Raw genomic sequence first — 21529 nt, 5'->3', positions numbered from 1 at the left:
AGAGACTGTGTGACCGTTCAAAGATTATCTGTAAACGGATTAACTAAGTGCATACCCTGTGACTGGTATAAGTGGTTTCAAGGATTAGCGACAGGCTAAGTGCAAGTAAGCTAAACAATGATTGCACTTCTCATACCGTGGGAATACATATCCGAATACGTGACTATACAGTAGGTAGACAGATTAGACGTCCTGAGAGATCTATCCCTTATAAGGCGATACTTGGGCGATATCAGGTAATTCTGGACTGAGCACTGCCAGTGCGTGTATCTCCTTAATCATCAATAAATTCTGTGAAACGACTAAGGCCTTTTACTTGGATCCTCCACCCCGATACGCAACAGTATGTGTGTATACTAGTGCTTCCAATCCCGGAAGGTTACTTCAGCACCAGGATTGCGGTGCTGGAAATTTCCGATCCCGGGATCACGGTGCTAGCACCGGGATTTCAAATGTATAAGAAAAAAAAGTTCAATTGCATGTTTTCATATTTCAAAAACGTTCAATTGCATTTTACCAACTCTCCTGATGTTTCACGCAAAAAATAATCCCATATTGGCGTACTAATTTTGAGAGTTTGGCTACATTCTTTAAATTTTCCGTTCACATCCATAAATTTCTAATATTAAATAAAACACATCCAAAAATGTAATTAAATAAAGTAAAAAACATTACTTTGATTTATTGATTCGTTTTTTACAAATAATTTGTACCGTCTAGTAATTATTCATCGAAAAAATCCACCTAATATAAAAAAAAACTCCAATTACATATACTTTATGTAAAAAATTCGGATGTGACCAACCTACGACTTTATCTATGTATTTGAGGAATATAAGAAGGATAAAAAACAAAATTCGATAACCGAACATATTTATGTATGTATGTATGTACATACACGTTTACACATACCGGCATTTTCAATACAAATTGAACACAAATGTAGGAAAACTTACACAAGTCTAAAGTTCTACTTCCGGCTTACGAATTCCGACCAAAACCTTATCAACTCTATGTTAGTACAAAAAGAATATAAATATAAATTTTCAGCTAAATATGTTCAGGGTATGGAAAGAATTGTTGTCACAACATTTTTGACTTTTCTAAGAGGAAAATATCCCGCTTCCGGTTTGTTATATTTAGTGATTTTCTTTTATTTTCATCACATTGATACAACAATTATACTTGTTTACGTGAAGAGCACACATGTTAAAGGGGTCGAAAAAAATAGTGGAAGAAAAAATTGAACAAGAGTACACTGCCACTTCTGGTTGACGGATGCTTACCAACTTTTATAAATAACTTTAAAATTTCAGTTCAATATATTAAAGGATTTCTTAGAAAGACATAAAAAACCTTGTTTCTCTAAATTAAAAGTACTACTTTCGGTTTAGGGAAAAATATTGGGGTATAATATTAATAATTTCTATTACAAGTAAGAAATTTCAAATTTTAATCAGTTAAATTGATGCTTCAAATGAGGCCGTTCATAGCATTTCGTGGAAACGGCAAGCCGGTGTCGGGTGGAAGAAACGGGTGGCAAACAAATGGATTATGACTGTAATTGATTATCCCACCATTGTTCATTATATAATGTTGTTTTATATTTTTTTCCATATTATTTTTGTAAAAATAATATTTTTAAAGAAATTTCTGCCAGCACCGTAATCCCGGTATTCAGACTTGTTTCAGCACCGGGATTCATGGTACCAGAAAACACCGGGATTGGAAGCCTTAATGTATATATTTGATATAATCAAACGGATAAATTTCATCAGGCCTATCACTTGTTTTATATAAAACGTAAAATTAAAAAAAACACAACTCAATTTTTGTTTAAAAATGGACAAAAAGAGCTTTTAACAATTGGTATAAAATGTATAATAATTACCGCAATCCTCCGGACGAACACAATCTTGTAACGTATTGCGAAGAAAACCTGTATCGCAAACGCATCCAGAAATGCACAATAGGGGAGAACAACCTATGGCTCTATTTCGATGTCTGCAAGTGTTTTGGCATTCTAGATTCGCACACTGAGAAGAAACCTCGTTTTTTTTACCATCTGAAAATATATTAACAGTTTCATAAATACACGTCATATATTAAATTTAATTGAGCTATATACTACTAAACCTTTAGCGTAGTTTGAAACTATACAAATTGTATGTATTACTCACGTGAATTGCATCGTAGCAAGTTTTTTTTGGTATCGGTATTGGCTTCGGTGAACCACAAAAAGCCAATAAAGAACAAAACCCTAAACAGTAACATGCTTTTGATTTAACTTAAAAAATAAAGTCAAAAATCGATGACCAAACCGACACAACTGCCGTGGTCGACGGTCAAATCCTAATAAATTGCGCGACCAAAAACTTTTTCAATTTGTACGCTTTTATAAAACCGTTATTCGCGAATATTGATCTTTCGTATCCTGAAAATAGGTTGAACAAAATACACACGCACACAAACGAATCAAAATAATAAAAAAATAGTTTATAATGGGCCTGCTAACATGTTTTGAACGAAGGAAAAAAAGTCATCACTATGCCTATATGTATGTATATAAAACCGGATTAATAAATTCTCAAAACTAGTTCTCTATACAATCGTAGTTTAAACCTACAAGCAAGATATGTTTTGGAAAATAACACAAAGCTCGAGTTCAACGATCTGCATAATTCGCTAATTTTAAATCGATAATGAACTCTCTTGATAGTTCTGGCTTGACAAAAATAAAACAGAGCTCGCGGTCAAAAACCTATACTAATTTATGTCCGAAAATAAAAATTTTATTACCATCTACATACTTTTTAAGATATTCTATAACGTGTGACTTTTCTGGTTTTACTGTGTTGACCCACAATCTAATAAAAAAAACCAACTTATGTATATTATGTATAGACCGGTCATTTACTGCGGTCTTTGACATTTATTTTATTTTATTCTAAGCAGACCATTGTGGCATAACAGGAATTCCTGAAGCGCCACAATGGTCAAAAAATATAATACAAAAAAAAAACAAAATAACAATTAAACATAAATTAATACATAACGAAAATAATATACTAATCAATTACACGTAAAAAAAAGTTTTTTAAAAACATACCTCTTCTATAATTTGTATATAAAATTATTATTTTGAATAAAAACACCAATATTTTTTTTTACTATCGCCATCTATGTTTAAAACTAACAAACAAACGTCAACCATAAACGTCAAATAGAATGTCGGCGGGCAAACTACAAACGCGTCTTACACGATATATTTGCACCATCGAAATGGCGGAGGCTCCATTTACTTATATTTATGACCAAAATGAGCAATATGGCAAAGTATGAAAACGATCGGATAAGAGATAAAAATTACCACTAACACGAAAGCCATGTGAAACGTAAAGGAGGTATGTAAAAATACGTTTGAACATAAACATATGTAAATATATCCATATTGACATATTTTAATGTATCGTTCTTCTTTTTACAGGAATGAAAATTTCTTCATAATATTGTTTTATAATGTACTATTTAATTCATATTATAGCTTTCATTATTTTCCTTTTCATTTGCTTATTTTGTATTTAACTTTTTCATTTGTTTTATATTTGTAAATTTAAATTTCTTCTTATATTCTATTTTATAACCTTTTCCAAATATTTTAATACTATAGTTTGATTATGCAATGTTCCACATATTTTGTCATGCCTTTATTCTTTACTTTTTAATTTGTTTTCCTTATATTTATCTTTTTCATTTTTGTAAAAATCTATTATTGGACTCGGGTGTTACATATATTATTTATTTACTATTTGTTTTTTTTTTATACATATCTATGTACATCCTGTCTGTTGATTTTTGAATTAATAAAATAAAATAAAATAAAATAACCTTTAATAAAATATATTATACTTATGTATGTATGTATTTGAGCTAAGCATATAAATTTTATACAATTTGATCCCCAGATTTGACGATTCCCGATTCCAGAGATCGGCGGTCAAGTTGCTTTTGCCCACAACAAATGGTTCATTATTGTCCATTGTAGAACTTTTTTTTTGCTCTCTTACAGTTAGGGCGATAATTGAATTCAAAAACTTAAAAAATAGATGACGCCTATAAGGGGAGGTACCATTTATGGTCGTGTCGCTAAGTGTTTACAATTTACGTCGTGTCGATAAGAATAAGTTTCAGTTCGATAAGACTAACGGTGTTCAAAAAATCCTCAAAATACACAGACACCCACACACATTTTTTCTAGGTCATGAAAACGTGATCAGTGATCAATTTTGAGTTCGAATTAGTCAAAATCTCGAGTTCGAATCTTCGCATGATCACAAAACTTCATCTAGTGTCACTACGTACATAGATAAAGTAAAAATCAACAACACATCAATGTACGTAGATAATCAATGTGTACATTGTAAATATCCATAAATATATTATTTTAATTGTAGTTCTGAAAAAAATCGTAGTTAAGTTTCAGAAAAATTGAGTGGTGATATTATATTTGAATTTTATAAAGCACAAAATGACACTTTCAGCATACAAAATATTTTTCAGATAAATTTTTCGGAATATAGGAAAAGATTAATTTATTCTTGCTGGTTGGTAAATCTTTACCAAATCACTTTTTATCTTGTTATCTAAAGTTTAGAAATGTTATAATAATTCACACGCTCAATCATTTTTAGCTGACACCAGGAACTCGCCGTTAAAAATACTAATTCCAGTAAAAAAAATATAAATTTTATGGCTGTGCATAAAAAACTTTTGCCTGGCATTTCCGTATATTTAATATCAAACGTCATACCCCGTGATAGTAGGACCAATTTTTAGGTTTAATAATGCATGTTGGACCTAAAACAGAACCTTTAGGAACTCCACTGGACAGGATCCATAGAGGCATGAACCTCATAGTAAATCTCTCCAATTTTAAGAACTTTCCTCTCAAATTTGAAATGTGTCTTCTCATACAGATTATGTATATTAAAAACTGAAGTTTGTTTATAGGATGTTTAGTAAAAATTCCTTTAAGATACTTTTTTTTTGTATTTTTTTATGTTCTTTATTACTAAAATATATATTATGAGTAGACTCAGGTTGGAGATACCCAATTGTTTTCTTTATTGTGTCATAAAATATGAAAAAGATGGATAAATAATGAAAGAGAAGTTTAATACGGTTACTTTGTATTAAACTTCTCTTTGTATTAAAATTTAAGCTATTGTATTAAAATTTAAGCTATTTTTCCGGTTGTTAATTTTTTCCGATTTTTCAACTTTTATTTTATTTTATTTTATTTTATTAATTGAAAAATCAACAGACAGGATGTACAGAGATAGGTATAAAAAAAACAAAAAGTAAATAAATAATATATGTAACATCCGAGTCCAATAATAGATTTTTACAAAAATGAAAAAGATAAATATAAGGAAAACAAATTAAAAAGTAAAGAATAAAAGCATGACAAAATATGTAGTACATTGCATAATTAAAATATAGTATTAAAATATTTGGAAAAGGTTATAAGATAGAATATAAGAAGAAATTGAAATTTACAAATATAAAAAAACAAATGAAAAAGGTAAATACAAAATAAACAAATGAAAAGGAAAAGAATGAAAGCTATAATATGATTAAATAGCACATTACATAACTAAACTAAAGTATAAAAATAATGGAAATATTGGAAAAATAGAATAGAAGAAAAAATGAATCAATCGGTCAAGATTCTCTTGATGTTAGACCTGAATTGATGTAGGGAAATACCAAACAGATCAACCTCATTCAGCTCTCCGTTAAACATACCGATAAACGCGCTGCAGATAAAAATATTTTTGGGAATTAGTATTGAAAGGATCAAGTGAAAAGAGTGCAACGCGTCTAGAGTATCGAACTGGGATTCTGAAATTAACCTTATTCAGTAAATCAGAACAATCAAGGAAACCATTTATGAGCTTAAAGAAGAATATAGCATCAGAATGTCGTCGCCTGACAGAAAGATTGTTAAAAGAAAGGATTTTTAAAATGTCGGAAACAGTAGAATGGGTATAGGTAGGAAAAAGGTAGCGTAAGGATTTAATAAATTTAAGTTGAACTTTCTCAATACAATTAATATGGGATAAATAAAAAGGTGACCAGATAATTGAGGCAAATTCAAGGTGAGACCTTACAAAGGAAAAATAAAGTAATTTTAGTACATAAGGATCATTAAAGGGTTTTGTTGAGCGGAGTAGGAATCCAAGAGATTTAAATGCTTTGTTGGTAATAAAAGAAATATGTTCAGAGAAATCTAGTTTATTATTGAGTATTACACCAAGATCCTTAATAGAAGATGACGTGTTAAGGATTGAATGATTTAATTGATATTGATTAGTAATAATTGACTTATTTCTAGTGAAATTTAAAATAGAGCATTTTTCTAGATTAATAAAAAGATCATTATTTAAACAATATATAGAGAATCTATCTAGATCTTCTTGTATCTTATGACAATCGTCTATGGTGTATATAGGTTTGTAAATTTTTAAATCATCAGCGTAAAGAAGTATAAAGGAATGTTTGAAGATGTATGAGATATCATTAATATAGAGTAAAAAGAATAAGGGACCTAAATGCGACCCTTGTGGGACACCGGAAGGAATATGTCTAAGTGATGATCTAAAACCATTGAGAATTATGATTTGGTGATGATTTAGTATATACGAAGAGATCCAACGAAATAAATTTCCTCGGATTCCAAGGGACCAAAGTTTATTGAGTAAAAGGTTGTGATTGATTTTATCAAAAGCTTTAGAGAAATCCGTATAAACGACGTCTATTTGGATTCGTTTGTCCATATAAGATGTGAGAGTACTAGTGAAATTAAGCAGGTTAGTCTCTACCGATCTCCCCTTAAAAAAACCATGTTGTTCAGGTATAATGTAGTTTTTGAAATTGGAGAAAAGGAAATTATAGATAATTTTTTCAAAGATTTTACTAATGACAGATAGTTTAGATATAGGACGGTAATTCTCAATAAGATTCTTATCACCTTTTTTAAAAATAGGGGTGATGTAAGATAATTTCCAATAGTCAGGAAATTTACCGTTCGACATAGAAAGATTGAAAAGGATTGTTATGGGAAGAGATAATGGGACAGCACATTTAACAAGGAAAAAAGAAGGCAAACCATCACAACCCGCACCAAGATTAACATTGAGAGAGTTGATGTGACTGAGTACAGTAGATAAGTCAAAATGAAAAGTAGATAAGTTACAAGAAGAAGTATCTGTATTAGAGATAGAAAGGTTAATGGTAGAATCACTATTGAAAGTGGAGTCAAAATAGTCAGCAAAAATGGTACAGATTTCAGAACCATGTGAACAAAGTGAAATTTATATTACAAAGCTCTTTTATGTTTGCTTTCGCAACCGATTGAGCTAAAATTTCTACACTCTTTCGATCGTTTTGAAACTTTGCATGGTGAAAAATATTTCCAATAACCTTTTCCAAATTACCTAAAATAGCCAGTTGCCTTATATGTTTGACTTTCCGCCACCCACTCACCTTTTCAGATTTTAATTGTTTAAACGCCTATAACTTTTTCGTTTTCACACTACATATATCTTATACAATTTGCATTATAGGCTCTCATTATCTCTCATATATATTTTAAATTCACTCATAGTTTCTGATACTGGAGTCATATTCATCAATAAAAATCTTAAATAGAAATATTTTTTTTTTTATAAAATCGATTTATTATCAGTGTCATTGTACATTTTACAATCAACGACTTTTACAATACCAAGAGAATACTTAATCTACACACATTTCACACAAGTACACATTTCTGTTAAACACTGGCAGATACAACTAACAAGCCGTTGAACTCACACAAACTCCAGCTCCGTTTCTCACGAGGCCAGTATTGCAGAAACATTTGGTAGAGCAAGCGCCAACTGTGGTGCAAGTGGCACCGGATGATGGCAAATTTGGCGTTGCACAAGTTCCTTCACATACATTCATGCCGCAAGTTCGCGACGTCTCTCCCGTTGGACAAGTATCTACAAGAAAAACGGATTAATCAATGTTTACTATTTATCATAAATAAACTTCTATGATATGCTAAAAAATACTAACTGCAACTTGCTGATGCCACGCACACTCCCACTGAGTTCCTCAAGAAGCCTGTGCCACAAATGCAACCTGCATTGCAACCAGTGCAAGTTGCAGTTGCTGCTTGGGCGCATGTAGCCTGGCACACGTTATTGCCACAAGCCGAAAACACTTCATTTAATGCAGTACAAGTAGTTGCTGAAATCAAACATATATTTTTAAATCGACTTTCTAATAATAGAGCCGAGCCGCAAATAAAAAAGCTTACGTTAAAAACCGAATGAAAATGCGTACAAAAAAAAATTAAAACACATCGACGGGGAGAGGGAGAGAAGAACTTCAAAAATATCATTTTTATCCCTAAAATTAAATTTTATCCCTAATTTTATCTTGTAAAAAATGTCAGAGTTCAAACATAATACGTCAAACTTAGAGGTTCCAAAAAACCACCCGAAATAAATAGCTGGTTTTCGGTTCTTTTACAAATAAACAGCCGATTGTTTGGTTTTCACCGGTTTCAGAAAATTAAGATTTTTTTAAGTTTCAAATTTTTATATTGAACAAAAAAAATCGTAAAAATACATATTATATTATGTCAAAAATTTAAAAACATTATGAACTTTCTATTATGTATTACATATCACAGCCGTAAAATGGCAGATCAGAATACGCACAAATAATTAAATGATTTAAATAAGCTAGTATCAAAATCATAATCGTGGAATCATGAATAAGAACAATGCTGAGACGAATTTGTGTTCCAAAAAGTAATTAACTATTAAATATTTCCATTTTCCAAAGTTAATTTTACACATCTGTTTTAGTTTAAGACAAAAGCTTGTCGAGCCCTTGGGATTTTCGGAAATAAATTCATAAAAATTTACGATAACGTTTTCTACCTGAACGCACAAAAAATATAAATTATCTAAAACCCAATTTGCCGAAAATAGGTAGGTTATTGAAACTACTTTCAATAATATTTTATTGGTTTATGACCTGGTCTTCATTCATTACTAAATCTCAAAGCCACCGCTTAGTGCTGTACCTTTTTTGGCTGTTCAAGAAATATACGTCTATTCGGCTTTTATAGCCGGCTTACAGCCTTTATATAGCCGGATTTTCGGTTTCGGTTTAAGCCGGCTTGGAAGCCCTACGTCAAATTGCTATAAACAACCGATGAAGATACTTTGTTACGTGACGTCACATTCTTCTACATAAAGATCTAAAGTCTAAAAATTGCGTGTTATTATTAATTTGCGGTGTGCTTTTATTGTGTTCGAATTTTTTCTTGCGGGTTTTTAGTATGCAGTTATCAATTAAGAACACAAAACTTGATTAGAGATGAGATGAGATGGAGATACTTACGACAGGCAGCGGGTAACACGCAAGCTCCAGCCACATTCCTGACAAATCCTATTACACAAACACAACTTGGAGTCGAGCAAATAGGCCTGCAACCAGTGATATCAGGCTTCGCGCAAGTTCGTTGACAGCCGTCGTTCCCACACGCCGATAACTGTTCATTAGCTCCCGTGCATACCGGAGCAGCTGAAGAATTTGAATTCATGTAAATTTTCAATTTAAAGATCGAATTATTAAAAAAAAAAAAAGTTTCCAATACTGACGACAGGTTGATGGTGCTACACACGCTCCCGTAGCGCTGTTCCTAACAAATCCACTTGCACAAACACAAGCAGAAGGGCCGCACACTGGTGTACAACCACTGACATCCAACCTAGAGCACATCCTTTGACAGCCATCGTTACCACAGAATGACCAAACCTCATTAGCTGGGCATGTGACAGCTAAAATCAAATATTACAAAAAGCTCAGAGATATTGAATATTAAATTTTACACATATATATCACATAAATATACCAGGAATGTCTAACAGGTAAACCCCTGTTATAAAGCATTTTTATCCATCAGCAAATTCAAGATTATGAAAAACTCGAATTTTCAAAAAAAATTTTTTGAAATATTTCTTTAGAACCGTTTCAAATGAAATCATATAAATTGGCAAATTATGATAGGAAACGATCCACCTGCAGACACATACATATCTAAGGTCTGACTAACAGTACCGGACAGGGATTGAACCTGTGACCACTCAATTTGAAAGAATTACATGCCAACCACTAACTATGCTGCTTTGTATCCAAAAACAATCCTACCACACTGAATCTCATTTATACTTAAAATATTGATTTCTGAGCCATAAGGAGTATAATATGGGAATACATAGAGTTTTGAGCCGCGATCAAATTATAACACAAATGTGCATGGAGATTTGAGTTGCTCATATATATAGATACAAGTTACTCATTGGTCTCCGTGTGTCTCGGTGTGCGTTTTTGTTTCCATTCAAGTCCGATGTTCTAATGTTGACGCGGCTTAAAACTATCGAAAAGTTATTAAGGATAAGGATAAAAACATTATTAAGGATACTTACGACATGAAGCTGGTGGTACGCAAGCTCCTAATGCATTTTTAACAAATCCTGCAGCACATATACAACCTGGTGTTGTGCACATTGAAACGCAATTAGCAGGGACAGTCAATCTGGTACACGATCTTTGACAATTGTCTTCGCCACAATTAGAAAACACTTGATTTGCAGGACATGTAGTTGGAGCTGAAAGTGAGAAATATAATACTTGGTAGTTATCGAGCATTGTAAATAGATCCAGTAGTATATAATATATAAGACTTACGACATGCAGCAGGAAGTACACATGAATCGAGTGAATTTTTAACGAATCCGGCCCTACAGATGCAACCACCACCAGCAACACAAGTACCCATGCATGTTGGTGATGCTGGTGTTGTGCAAGTAGCTTGACAACCATCATTTCCACAAGCTGAGAACATTTCGTTAGCCTTTGGACATGTTGAGGTTGCAGCTAAAAAGAGTTACAAATTAAAACAGTAGTATCGAGGACATACAAAAACAATTAAATGGTACTTACGACAAGTTGCTGGAACAATGCAATTTCCATTTGCATCTTTGACAAACCCTGCTTGACAAATGCAGCCACCACCAGCAACACAGTTACGCACGCATCCAGCTGCGACTGGTGTTGTGCATGTGGCTTGACAACCATCGTTTCCACAAGCTGAAAACACTTGGTTTGCCCCTGGGCATGTTGTGGCTGTAAATAAAAGTTAATTTTAACTAGTGGCAAACAATAATAATTGAGGGTAACTTTATAACACTTACCACAAGTGGATGGATTGACGCAAGCTCCAGCTAAATTCATAACGAATCCTGTCTGACATATGCAACCACCACCAACGACACAGCGACCTGTGCATCCAACTGGGTTTGGCCTTGTGCATGTCGGTTGACAACCATCATTTCCACAGCTTGAAAACACTTGATTTGGTCCTGGGCATGCTGCAGCTGTAAATAAAGTTCAACCAATGCGAAATTTTAGAATCGTGCTTTGAGGAAAATGATTTTGAGGCACTCTGTAGTACTTACGACACGAAGCTGGTAAGACGCAATTTCCAGTTGGATTTATAACAAATCCTGACTGACAAACGCAACCACCGCCTGCAACGCAATTAGACATACACGTAGGTGAAGTTGGTGTCGTGCAAGTAGGTTGACAACCATCATTGCCACAAACTGTGAAAATTTCATTCGGCCTTGTGCAAATTCGCGCTGTGAATCAAGTCATAAACGCAAACATTTCAAAATCAAATCACACAAAGTAAGCTACGTATGATAAAAGTCTAACCTTCTCAATTTTAAGTGAAAAAATCTTAGGCAAAAGTATATACATAAGTATGCGAAATACCAAATCGATTTGACAATCGTAAGTAACTCAGTTGAAAAACATACGAATGGCGTACAGCAGTAAATATAAGCTATTAATTATAAAAATAGCATTAAAGGTGGCCTATGAAGGAGGGAGAGGGTTGGAGTTAGAATGGATAGATATAAAGAGTAAAAAGCTTAGCTGAGGCAGTCGAGCTTGACACAAATGTATCGTTATCTAATATCACGTCCTTCTTTACATTGTTTTAAAAGATTACACTTTAATCATAATCAATAATCACTTACGACAAGTTGATGGCAGGATGCAATCTCCAGCTGCATTTCTAACGAATCCTGTCTGACAAATGCAACCACCACCGGTTATACAGATAGGCACGCATCCTGCTGGAGTTGGCGATGAGCATGTTCCTTGACAGCCGTCGTTGCCACAATTTGAGAAAAATTCATTTGCCCTTGTGCAGACCGTGGCTGTGGAAGTAAACGTTTTCAATCACGAAAATTCAAAACTTTGCAAAAAATAGTCAGGAACCACTTGATGGTACTCACTGCATGACGCCGGAGCTACGCATACTGAAGCTGAATTTTTAACAAATCCTGCTGCACAAATACAAGATGGCGCACCGCATACTGGGTTGCATGCACTAACATCTAACCTATTACAAGTCCTTTGGCACCCATCATTTCCACAGAAAGAGAAGACTTCATTTGTTCCAGAGCAGGGAAGTGGAGCTGAAAATAATTTGATAAACTACTGTAACCGAAGTGAAAATAAACAATTTGATAAACTACTGTAACCGTAACATGTTTCGGAAAATACAGTAAACGAAATACATGGATGATAAGTAAACTAGAGTAGTAGTAGATTGAAATAGTAATCAGGCTAAAAATAGTGGGCAAGAAAAGTGCTCGAATGATACCAAAAAGATATTTTAACACAACAAATTAGAAGGGTAAGGAAAATGTGTGAGGCTAAATGGCTGTTGGGGAAGTCTCCTACCAAAAAATATACTTACGACACGTCGTTTGTATCACACAAAATCCTGCTGAATTCCTGACAAATCCGACATCACATATGCATCCTGGTGTACTGCATACTGGAATGCAATTGGTCACATCCAACCTATTGCACGATCTTTGACAACCGTTGTTGCCGCAAGTGGAGAACACCTCGTTCGGTAAATTACACGAGGCTGGAGCTATTGCATAATATATATGTAGCATTATGTACAAGTCTAATTAGCATCAAGCAAATAAATCAACACTTACGACATGTTGATGGTAATATGCACTGTCCAGTTGAATCTCTGACAAACCCAGGAGCGCAAACGCAAGCTGCCGGGGAACAAATTGGATTGCATGCTGTCACGACCAACCTATTGCAAGTTCGTTGACAACTGTCGTTTCCACATGCTGAAAACACTTGATTTGGTCCTGGGCAAGTTGGAGATGGGGCTGAAATTTAAATTTGGATTAGATTAAGTTGAGGATAACTGATGTCAGATTTGGCGATAAATTACTCACGACACGTCGATGGCAATACGCATGAACCAGCAGAATTCCTCACAAATCCTTCAGCGCAAACGCAAGCTGGAGTACCACAGGATTGTATGCAACCGGCCACGTTCAATCTAGTACAGGACCGTTCACAACCATTGTCGCCACAGGAAGAGAATACTTCGTTAGCTCTCGAGCAAGTGTGCTTGAATTCTATAGTAAAAATAAAGTGACAGTAAAATATCACATGTGAGAACTTTTTATACATTATTTCAATTTAAATTATTGTATTTATATTTAAACTTCATTTAGAAAACATGAATACGGATGTTGATAAAATTGAGCATATGTGCCGATTTAGGGTAAGGAAGGTGATTCAGCTAGGTGTTAGTTACTGTAGCACCCCAACTAAATCACTTTTTTATGAAAACATCCAATACTCTTAGGAAAAATAATTTAGCAGGTTAAGTAACCAAAATACTTGATTTAATTATAATTTTAAAGTTATCAACCCCCTTTTGATTGGGAAATAAAAGATGGGTTATTTTATCTGGATGTGCCTGGTGCATAATTTACTTTATAAAAAAATATTATTATAAAGTATACACAGAAGGTATTTATGTACATACTTTATAATAGTGCTTATTTTTATTAGTGTTTTAAGTACATATATACAGGGGTGACATACAGAAGATTTCAAAATTTATCGTATATAATAATTTTCTAATGCGTGCGTGTGTACAAAGTATTCGCTGTTAACACCATGCTCCGTCTCTCTTTATCCCCTTGGAATCGTATATCGTGGAAAAAGAAGCGGCATAGCGTGAGCTTTGCGCATATCACTTCGTTCATATTTATAATTTAATTAATCTTTTTGAAAAAAAAAAATCATATTTTTTGCTTATGTCGGCCGATCATTATGGTGGCTTCCGTTTATCCGAATTACAATATTTTTCCGAGTGCACAAGTATGTACACACAGGCCAATAGTATATATTTATTTATATATTTTTTACATATATACCCGGAAGGCCTTTTTTAATTATAAGCATTTTTTTAATTATGCAAGTCGCTGAATTACGAGACACTGAAAAACTCGCAAATTAACGAGACATCTATGAATAGTACATAAATTTTATTGTACATTAATCAATCTCAAATAGTGGTGACATAGTAGGTAGGAAGGATATTTAGCCAATTTTACTGGGAACGAAAATTGTCAAACTCTGATAGAAAACGATCGACCTGGAGCACAAATATCCAGGTCTGACCAGCAGCACTACAGATATACTCTTTTCAATCGAGGTCAGCTCAAGGGATCGAACCCGGCGCCTCTCGACTAACTCTGCTGCTGGCTAAATTTAATTTTAATTTAATTTACATATGTATGTATATATACATATGTCAGTGAGGATAAATATTAAAAATTGTAATAATAATATTCAAAACAGATTAGAATTCTACATTCATATGATTTTAACAATATAATTTAATTTTCAAAATCTATGAAACCTAGTATAATTTACATTTTTATGTAACACCTAATATGTAAATATATATTATACATACATATTTGCAACTAGGTAATCGGAAAATTTTACACGAAATATTTAAATAAAGGCTCAAATTTAAGATTGAAAACCATTAATCAAATTAAAAATGTTGAAATACCTAAATTTTCGCAATTTTCCGGGCGGACACATTTATGCAATGCACTTCTGAGAAAACCTGCAGCGCAGACACATCCAGAGACGCAGTTTGCAGATGAGCAGGACGACGCTGCAGTTGGATTCTTGCAAGAGTTTTGGCATTCGAGATTTGCACACTGTGAGACAACCTCGTTTTGATTTCCGACTGAAAATAACAATAGCAAATAAACGACGATTAAATTCACGCATTGCGAAACTTAATTAAACTCAACTTAAGAATCTTGTACTCACGTATGTTACATTTGGGATTCCTGTTAGCTTCGGTGAGCCACAACAAGCCAGCAAAGAATGACAACTTAAAAAGTAGCATTCTGTTGATTTATTTGAAAAAAATATATAAAATGGTGACCAAATCGACACAACTGCCGTGGTCGACGGTCAAATCCTAATAAATCGCTCGATAGGAAACTTTTTCAATTTGTACACTTTTATAAAACCGTTATTCGAGAATATTGATCTTTTAGTATCCTGAAAATAAGTTGATCGACTCACACACACACGTTTGACTAAAAAAAATTAATGTAGATTTTCGTTGGAGTTTTGTACGCAAAAAAAGCTCATCTACATGTGTGCTAGAACCGGATTGAAAGATTCCTAAAACTAGTTCTCTATTCAAATTTATACGATTAAATACTAAATGAACGTAGTAAATTTTCAAAAAAAGTGAGTTCAATGTTCTGTATAATTAATTTATTTCAAATATTTGTATCGTCCAAATTACATTAAACTTTTTCTTATTCTTAAAAGTTTTTACCTCGACCGGAAGTGGTACTTTTAGTCTAAATAGCCGAGGTTTTTATGTTTTTCTCAGAAACCACTCAGTGGATTGAACTGAAATTTCATAGCTAAAAGCTTAAGTTTAATACCAAGTTATATACAGCACACTCTCGATTATCCGGGCTAATGCTGGGGAGGAAGGGCACGGATAAATGAAAAACACGGATAATTAGAATAATCAAATTTTGACATGGTTTCGAATATAATATTACATATATTTACAACACAAATTTTTGTTTCATAATTTTAATACTCACATTTATTAAGAAAAAACGCTCATAGCTAAGCAGATATGTGGTCGTTAATAGTTAGTACTAGTGTTGTCAAAATATTAAAAAAATGTATACGATTATAAAGACGTTTCATTGATGACATACCTTTGTCCATGGGCTGAATCAAAGATGTCATATAGGGGGGCAAAAAAGTCCATTGTTTGTTTTCAATATGCTTTCTTTGGGATGAGAAGGAGCATTGTCTAATAACAATACTGATTTCTGTGGCAATCCCTTATTTTTTTTAAAATCTTGCACCTCTGGAACCCATTTCTATTTGAACCAATCTTCGAATATATCCCTGTCCATCCATGCCCCTTTCTGACTATAATAATCGATGGGAGAATTTTTCATTTCAGTTCCCTTAATAAGTTGAGGTTTTTATTTTGCCAAAATTAAATTAATTTAAAAAAAATAATCACGGATAATCCGCACCAGGATAATCGAGAGTTTACTGTATACCGTTTAGGAAAGACCCGTCAACCGGAAATGGCAGTTTACTCTTGTTCGATTTTTCTTGCACTATTTTTTTCGACTTAAATACATATGTATGCTAGAAAATTATTGTAAAATCTAATAAAAAAATTTGATTTTTTCCTCTTAACAAACTCAAAAATATTGTGAACACGCGATTTTTCCAACCCTGCTAAATGTTTCGAGCTGAAAAATTATATTTGAATTCTTTATATAATATATTGTACTAAGTTAGAGTTGATAAGGTTTTAAACAGAATTTGTAAACCGGAAGTAGCAATATTTCACTATTTTATTTTGACCTTTTAAATTATTTTTATTTGTATTTTTTATGTACTTTAAGTTTAAGATAGGATCGTACTGGCTATTAATTACATAAATACTCATAATATGTAATTAACTTAAAAAATATTTTTAAAAATGCGACCTGCATTTATAGACTCTTTCGTGCACTGTGCAATTAGGAAAAACAAAAAACTCATGTATACTTACCTACTTATACGTATTTTTTTCACTCGTCACTCGACGCTCCGTGAGAACGGACGTGCCGAAGACGTACTCTCTGTGCGAGCGCTCATAATACAGCGATACGCCATACCGTCAAAAAACCCACACCTTTTAACATACAAAACAAACACCCCCCACAAAACGAACACCAAACGAACACATGTTGGCACCATGCGAGGATCCAACCTGAAAAAGCGAATTAAGAAGACACTGATAACTACAACCGAAGCTCCTCAACCAGGCTGCTCTCAGACCGCTCAGATGGAGACCGAGTGGCAGTTTCCAAAACATACGGCAAAGAACGTGAAAGATGTTGCTCCTGAATTTAAAATTCAGGAGAAAAACAAATTTGAAGGGCTCTTGGAAGTTTCCGATGTCCCCAGAAGCGGTGGAAGAATCCCGCCCATCATCATGACAGCTACTGGCACTCACGGCAGCATGATCGAGTCGATCAAGAAGTTTATAAAAGACTTCACAATGACTTACATTGGTCAAAATAATGTCAAGATACAATGTAAAAGTCTTGAAGACTTTAAAAAACTTCGGGATGGATTGACACCAGACCGACAATTCCATACCTTTTCCAGGAAGGAGGAAAAGGAAATAAAAAGTGTCGTACGTGGCTTGCCGAAATTGCCGGAAGCTGATATTAAAGATGACATCATCAGACAGGGATTCCCTGTAACCAAAGTCATACAGATGAAGACGAAGGAGCCTAGGAGCAACGCCACCGAGCTATACTTGGTGTTCTTCGAGCCATCGGTATCGGCAAAGAAGATTAAAGAAATCCGGTACATCTGTTACACAAAGGTCAGTGTCGTTAAATATACTAGTAAATCACAAAATATTACTCAATGTTTCAGATGCCAAGAATATGGACACGCTGCGAAAAACTGCAATCGGCAGGCCAAGTGCGTCAAATGTGCCGGCACTCACCTCACCGCACAATGCAATAAAGGAATAGTTACCCCTGCTGTCTGCTCAGGCTGTTCAGGATCTCACCCCGCTAACTTCAAAGACTGTCCAAAAAGACAGAGCTATCTGAAAATGCTGGAATCGAGGAAGAATCGAGCATCAATTGTCAAAGCAAACCCTTGGAAACTCCCAGTGGCGCAGCCACAAAATATCCCGGTCGTTAACGATCATAACTTCCCAAAGCTACCGACCATTAAAACTCCTTCACCAAATATCCCAAATATCCCTAAAAAACCCCACCAACCAACCAATCCCAACATTCAACCAACAACAGACCTAACTTCCATGGCGTCTATGACGAAGATGTTGAAGATCCTCCAGGAGATTCGTGCCAAGGCCAGCGGTTGCACCGACAAACTAGAGCTGGCACTCATGCTTGTCGAATATCTCGATGTCTTTGATTAACGGGAGGCGACTGAACATTCTAGCTTGGAATGCTCGTGGACTTAAGAATAAGATTGACGAACTAGAGTCGGCGATCGGTGAGTACTGTGTTGACATAGTTTTAATCTCCGAGACCTTCTTAAAACCTCATATCCGTATTAACCTACCTAACTTTAACTGCTATCGCGAAGACCGAGAACAGCATGGAGGGGGAGTTGCTATTTTTATAAAATCGTCAATTAAACATTGTCGCGTAATAACCCCGCCACTAAAAAATTTAGAACTAACCGCCATCGAACTAACAATTAACAACACCCATCACATAGTAGCATCCGCTTACAATCCTCCCCAAAAACGATTATTGGCATCCGATCTTAACAAAATATTTAACATTGGTAGTTCGGTAGTGGTAGCTGGTGACTTTAATGCCAAACATCCGTTATGGAGTTGCGTAAACACTGACCTACAAGGCACAACTCTTTATAAATACATTCAACTAACAGATACAATCTTACTTCATCCGGATACATACACACACTATCCCACAAATAACTCACAACCATCCACACTAGATCTTGTCCTCGTCAAGAACTGCCCAAAAATATCGACACCAAATGCCCTTCAAACCCTGTCGTCTGATCATCTCCCGATCATCTTCTCAATCGACGGGAAACCCGAGGAAATCATCAAGCATAGTTGGGATTACGGGAGAGCTAACTGGCGAGAGTTCAAGTCATACATAAATGAACAAACCATTCTAACTTCTACCACACTCACAAACAAAACCGAAATCGACAGCTCCATAATACACCTAACGGAATCAATAACTCGATCCAAACACCTTCACATACCTAAGACACAATACATTGAACACAAATTAGAGATAACTGACTTTGTTGCAAATCTAATTAAAAGTAAAAATAAACTGCGTAAAATTTGGCAAACATCAAATAATCCAGCATTGAAAACATTAATTAATAAGCTCACATATCAAATTAAAATTAGAATCAAAGAAATCAAAAATGAAGCTTGGTCTAAAAAATTAGAAAAATTGAGCTCAGTTGATGGCTCTCTATGGAAATTAGCTAAAGCGATTCGCAGGACAAAAAACTCGATTCCTCCATTAGATGATGCAGGAATCTCAGTGACGCGTGATTGCGACAAAGCAGAACTATTATCAAAATCCTTCCAAAAACATCACACACTCACACAACATTACAATCACATACCAACGCATAATAAAGTCAACCGGTCCATTAAAATCATCACAAAAACTCCCACTAACAGTACTAAAAATATAAAATTGGTGCATCCGTGTGAAATCCAAAATATAATACGTAATTTAAAAAATAAAAAGGCACCTGGGCGAGATTCAATAGATAACATCACAATCAAACAACTTCCATTTAAAGCTTTAGTCTCACTATCTAAAATATTCAACGCATGTTTACTCACCGGGTATTTCCCAGAATACTGGAAAACAGCCAACGTAATTCCCATACTTAAGCCCGATAAAAGCTCAAAAAACCCGGCCAATTATCGACCCATTAGCTTACTTTGCACGCTTTCAAAAATTCTGGAAAAAATAATCTACACACGTTTACTTAAAGTCGTAAATAAGAAATTAATAAATGAACAATTTGGATTTCGCACTGGACATTCCACGACCCAACAACTAACAAGACTAACTGAACACGTGACAAAGAACTTTAATATGAAGAGAAGTACCGGAATGGTATGTCTCGACATAGAAAAGGCCTTCGACACGGTTTGGCACGATGGACTCATTCATAAGCTCCTTATTAACAAAATACCAAACTACCTAATTCTCATCATCAAATCGTACTTAACTCGTAGAAAGCTAGTGGTTAGCGTAAATAATGAATTATCGTCTCCAAAAATAATCGCAGCTGGCGTTCCGCAGGGGAGCTTGCTTGGCCCACTCTTGTTCTCCATATATATAAATGACATACCTATTCCAAAAAACTGTCACATAGCCCTATATGCAGATGATACAGCTTGCTTCACAAGTAGCAAAAAACCAGACACTATTCTTAAAAATCTTGAATTTGCAATTAAAACAATGACTGAACACTTCACTAAGTGGAAAATTCAAATTAATCAAACCAAAACAGACGCCATATTCTTTAGTGTTAGAAAACATAAGCCAAGTTCAGATTTGAAAATCCCCTCTGGAGAAAGTCTGAAATGGCAGTCAGTAATAAAATATTTAGGAGTAACGTTTGATAAAAGAATGAGATGGGCACCTCGCATTGAGGCAGCGAAATGCAAGGCGATGCAGGGTATATCCTCAATATATCCAATATTTAATCGCCATAGTTCTTTATCAACGCTAAATAAAATAAAATTATATCGCGCGCTCATATTACCATTATTAACCTATGCTTCACCTGTATGGAATAACGCCTCGAATACTAACCTTTCCAAGCTCCAAGTAATACAAAATAAATCCCTTAAAATAATTTATAATACACCCATATATACTAACCTGAAAAAACTGCATGCTATATATAATATTCCGTTTGTTACAGACATTACTAACAAACTAACCAGTAGATTCTATGAAAGAATCACTAATAACCATACTAACACACTTGTGAAGAGTCTCGGTGATTACAACAAAATGTCTATACCCTTCAGGTATAAACACAGATTACCTAAACACAATCTGCTTTAGGTCATCGACTTTAGATAGTCTTTAATTAATATTATGTATTAGATGTATTATGAACATTTATAAGGATTGTAAATAGGTTTTTGAGCTCTTTTTCCTATTATGCTTTAGATTAACATTAGAATAATATAATACTGTAATTACTAACCAAATTAAATTAAAATTGTAAAATAGAAAATGATCAGTAGATCAGTAGCTATTAAAATAGATATAAGATGTATTGTGAACATAATTTCGTAATAATAAAAAGCATTTAAAAATCAAAAAAAAAAATACGTATTTTTATAAATACATTTAAGTATCGCGATACAAATCTCATTAATGAATGCATAATCGAAGTGTAAGTGCAAGGTTTTCCA

The 21529-nt window shown here is 34.1% G+C and overlaps 2 protein-coding genes across 2 annotated transcripts; one reads left to right on the top strand and one right to left on the bottom strand.

The window, feature by feature from the left end:
* Positions 1–7857: 7857 nt before the first annotated feature.
* On the bottom strand, positions 7858–16449 carry LOC143912963 (zonadhesin-like). Its single transcript, XM_077432442.1, has 17 exons — positions 16395–16449; positions 15050–15232; positions 13407–13592; positions 13152–13337; positions 12899–13081; positions 12432–12614; positions 12171–12353; positions 11586–11732; positions 11322–11504; positions 11071–11253; positions 10816–11004; positions 10554–10736; positions 10424–10501; positions 9726–9905; positions 9466–9648; positions 8125–8298; positions 7858–8048 (listed from the first exon to the last, which is right to left on the bottom strand). Exons 1-17 carry the CDS (start codon positions 16447–16449, stop codon positions 7858–7860), a joined length of 2850 nt encoding a protein of 949 aa, XP_077288568.1.
* Positions 16450–17287: 838 nt separating this feature from the next.
* Positions 17288–21425, top strand: LOC143916448 (uncharacterized). The gene is made up of 2 exons (XM_077437564.1): positions 17288–18573; positions 21028–21425. Exon 1 carries the CDS (start codon positions 17288–17290, stop codon positions 18494–18496), a length of 1209 nt encoding a protein of 402 aa, XP_077293690.1. The 3' UTR covers positions 18497–18573; positions 21028–21425.
* The last annotated feature ends 104 nt before the right edge of the window (positions 21426–21529 follow it).

This window comes from Arctopsyche grandis, chromosome 1 (genome assembly GCF_051622035.1).
Source record: "Arctopsyche grandis isolate Sample6627 chromosome 1, ASM5162203v2, whole genome shotgun sequence".
Classification (NCBI taxonomy): domain Eukaryota; kingdom Metazoa; phylum Arthropoda; class Insecta; order Trichoptera; family Hydropsychidae; genus Arctopsyche; species Arctopsyche grandis.
Note: the sequence above shows the minus strand (reverse complement) of the source record. Positions and strands in the feature narration are given on the sequence as shown.

Excerpts from the sequence above, each read along its gene's own strand:
- LOC143912963 (XM_077432442.1), bottom strand. The coding sequence starts at position 16,449 with ATGGATGGACAGGGATATATTCGAAGATTGGTTCAAATAGAAATGGGT. Across the intron at positions 13,593-15,049 it reads GGAAAATTGCGAAAATTTAG|AATTCAAGCACACTTGCTCG; the intron begins GTATTTCAACAT and ends TTTTTACTATAG. Across the intron at positions 8,049-8,124 it reads CGTGGCATCAGCAAGTTGCA|ATACTTGTCCAACGGGAGAG; the intron begins GTTAGTATTTTT and ends TTTTTCTTGTAG.
- LOC143916448 (XM_077437564.1), top strand. The coding sequence starts at position 17,288 with ATGCGAGGATCCAACCTGAAAAAGCGAATTAAGAAGACACTGATAACT.